This window comes from Coregonus lavaretus, assembly GCF_964263955.1.
Source record: "Coregonus lavaretus genome assembly, contig: HAP1_SCAFFOLD_6017, whole genome shotgun sequence".
In the NCBI taxonomy this organism is placed as follows: domain Eukaryota; kingdom Metazoa; phylum Chordata; class Actinopteri; order Salmoniformes; family Salmonidae; genus Coregonus; species Coregonus lavaretus.
This window is the reverse complement of record NW_028157865.1, coordinates 32,501-35,675: the sequence shown is the minus strand read 5'-3', so window position 1 is coordinate 35,675 and position 3,175 is coordinate 32,501. Positions and strand designations below refer to the sequence as shown.

Sequence of the window (3,175 nt, the reverse complement as noted above, 5' to 3'; positions counted from 1 at the left end):
TGATACCTGGTGTGTGTGTTTATGTCTGTCTCTGGGTGTGTCTGTGTTACCTGGGACCTGAAGGCCAGTAGCTCTGCCTGCAGTTCATTGATACCTGGTGTGTGTGTTTATGTCTGTCTCTGGGTGTGTGTGTGTTACCTGGGACCTGAAGGCCAGTAGCTCTGCCTGCAGTTCATTGATCTTCTCTTCACTCTTCAGCAGCTGAGCCTGAGCCTCCTGTCGGCCCAGGTACTCCTCGTCAAACTGGAGAGAGAGAGAGAAAAGAGAGACAGAGACAGAGAGAGAGAGAGAGACAGAGAGCGAGAGGAGGGAGAGAGAGAGAGAGAGAGAGAGAGGTAGGAGAGAGAGAGAGAGAGGTAGGGAGAGAGAGAGAGGTAGAGAGAGAGAGACAAGAGAGGAGAGAGAGACATAGACAGAGACAGAGAGAGAGAGAGAGAGGGAGAGAGAGAGAGAGAGGGAGAGAGAGGGAGAGAGAGAGAGGAGAGAGAGGGAGAGAGAGAGAGACAGAGACAGAGAGCGAGAGGAGGAGAGAGAGAGGTAGGGAGAGAGAGAGAGAGAGGTAGGAGAGAGAGAGAGAGGTAGGAGAGAGAGAGAGAGAGAGAGAGGTAGGGAGAGAGAGAGAGAGAGGTAGGGAGAGAGAGAGAGGTAGAGAGAGAGAGAGACAGAGAGGGAGAGAGAGAGACATAGACAGAGACAGAGAGAGAGAGAGAGAGGGAGAGAGAGAGAGAGAGGGAGAGAGAGGGAGAGAGAGAGAGAGAGAGAGAGAGAGGGAGAGAGAGGTAGGGAGAGAGAGAGAGAGAGAGAGAGAGAGAGAGAGAGGTAGAGAGAGAGAGAGACAGAGGGAGAGAGAGAGACAGAGGGAGAGAGAGAGACAGAGAGACAGAGACAGAGAGAGAGGGAGAGAGAGAGGTAGACAAAGCACACAACAACTCAGTCCCTCTGGGAAAAAACACAGTTGAATGTGTTTCTAGCTGTTCTCTATTAAGTTGACTGTTCTCCTCGCTTCCCAATGTATATTTTTAGGAGGCAAGGGAAAAAGGACGCAAGGAATCAAGGAACGACTTTTGAGATTCACACACTATCTCTCCCTCTTTCTGTTCTCTTGATGTGTTGCAGTACACACACACACACACACACACCTGTGGATCCCCTTCCCACCAGGCAGTCTGTTTAGCCCGGTTACCGGCCCAATGCTGGGACACAGGTTTATAGCCCGGTTACCGGCCCAATGCTGGGACACAGGTTTATAGCCCGGTTACCGGCCCAATGCTGGGACACAGGTTTATAGCCCGGTTACCGGCCCAATGCTGGGACACAGGTTTATAGCCCGGTTACCGGCCCAATGCTGGGACACAGGTTTATAGCCCGGTTACCGGCCCAATGCTGGGACACAGGTTTATAGCCCGGTTACCGGCCCAATGCTGGGACACAGGTTTATAGCCCGGTTACCGGCCCAATGCTGGGACACAGGTTTATAGCCCGGTTACCGGCCCAATGCTGGGACACAGGTTTATAGCCCGGTTACCGGCCCAATGCTGGGACACAGGTTTATAGCCCGGTTACCGGCCCAATGCTGGGACACAGGTTTATAGCCCGGTTACCGGCCCAATGCTGGGACACAGGTTTATAGCCCGGTTTCCCGGCCCAATGCTGGGACACAGGTTTATAGCCCGGTTAGGGTTTATAGTGTGTGTGTGTTCTGAAGCAGCTAGCTTCCCGGGGGTCAAGCCACCTCCCACATGGTAAGACATGGGGGACTTTACCATCTGGGGTTATTGTGTGTGTGTGTGTGTGCGTGTGTGTGTGTGTGCGTGTGTGCATCTAGAATTCTCTCTCAGCAACATTCATTTTGACCCACTACTATGGAGCATTCTGAGGAAATCAACGCAGCGGGGGGGGGGGGGGGGGGGGGGGTTAATCTGTGAATTCTGTTAATTACCAGCGACCGTGTTAACGATTTCTAGTAATCTGCTTATAATCAGGGGATGTTTAAATGATGCAGTACCTCCTTATACAACGTGTGGATGGAACGGGAGGTGGGTTGTTACCTTCAGAGCCAAGTCAGCAGCTCTCTGCTCATACTCCTCTAGCTGAGCCTTGTCCACACACACCTCTGAAACACACACACACACACACCTCAGTCAGTCAGTCAGAGAGGGGTGGAAGCAATACCACAGACGGGATGTGTTGTCGTTCCTGCAGTGTGTGTGTACTTGCCCAGGAGGACACTGAAGTCTACGTCAAGGCGTTTTCGGTAGGTGAAGTCTGGGTCGGTCCCACTGCGATGGAGGACGATCTGAGACACACACTCCTCTATGATCTTAAAGTACTGGGGCCTGAGAGAGAGATGAGGGGAGAGATGAACTTGGAGAAGAGTCCCCTAAGTAAGCTTGTCCTGGGCCTCTGTTCACAAACACAAACAGACCCCACACAGCCCCAGGACACAACAACAACAACAACAACACAATTAGACCCAACCAAATCATGAGAAAACAAAAAGAGAATTACTTGACACATTGGAAAGAACAAACAAAAAAACAGAGCAAACTAGTATGCTATTTGGCCCTAAACAGAGAGTACACAGTGGCAGAATACCTGACCACTGTGACTGACCCAAACTTAAGGAAAGCTTTGACTATGTACTGACTCAGTGAGCATAGCCTTGCTATTGAGAAAGGCCGCCGTAGGCAGACCTGGCTCTCAAGAGAAGACAGGCTATGTGCACACTGCCCACAAAATGAGGTGGAAACTGAGCTGCACTTCCTAACCTCCTGCCAAATGTACGACCATATTAGAGAGACATATTTCCCTCAGATTACAGCGATCCACAAAGAATTCGAAAACAAACCCAATTTTGATAAACTCCCTTATCTACTGGGTGAAATACCACAGTGTGCCATCACAGCTGCAAGATTTGTGACCTGTTGCCACAAGAAAAGGGCAACCAGTGAAGAACAAACACCATTGTAAATACAACCCATATTTATGTTTATTTATTTTCCCATTTGTACATTGTTACAACACTGTATATATACATAATATGACATTTGAAATGTCTTTATTCTTTTGAAAATTCTGAGTGTAATGTTTACTGTTAATATTTATTGTTTATTTCACTTTTGTTTACTATCTACTTCACTTGCTTTGGCAATGTTAACACACGTTTCCCATGCCA

General features: G+C 49.2%; 1 protein-coding gene across 1 annotated transcript in view; it reads right to left on the bottom strand.

The window, feature by feature from the left end:
- Positions 1 to 138: 138 nt before the first annotated feature.
- LOC311124798 (protein diaphanous homolog 3-like) overlaps positions 139 to 3,175 on the bottom strand; it is a gene marked incomplete at both ends in the record, with an annotated part of 31,466 nt that continues 28,429 nt past the window's right edge. The window contains 3 exons of the mRNA XM_084198894.1: positions 139 to 243; positions 2,049 to 2,113; positions 2,218 to 2,336. Of these exons, the coding sequence (XP_084055020.1) occupies positions 139 to 243; positions 2,049 to 2,113; positions 2,218 to 2,336 (289 nt within the window). The remainder of the gene's footprint in view (positions 244 to 2,048; positions 2,114 to 2,217; positions 2,337 to 3,175) is intronic.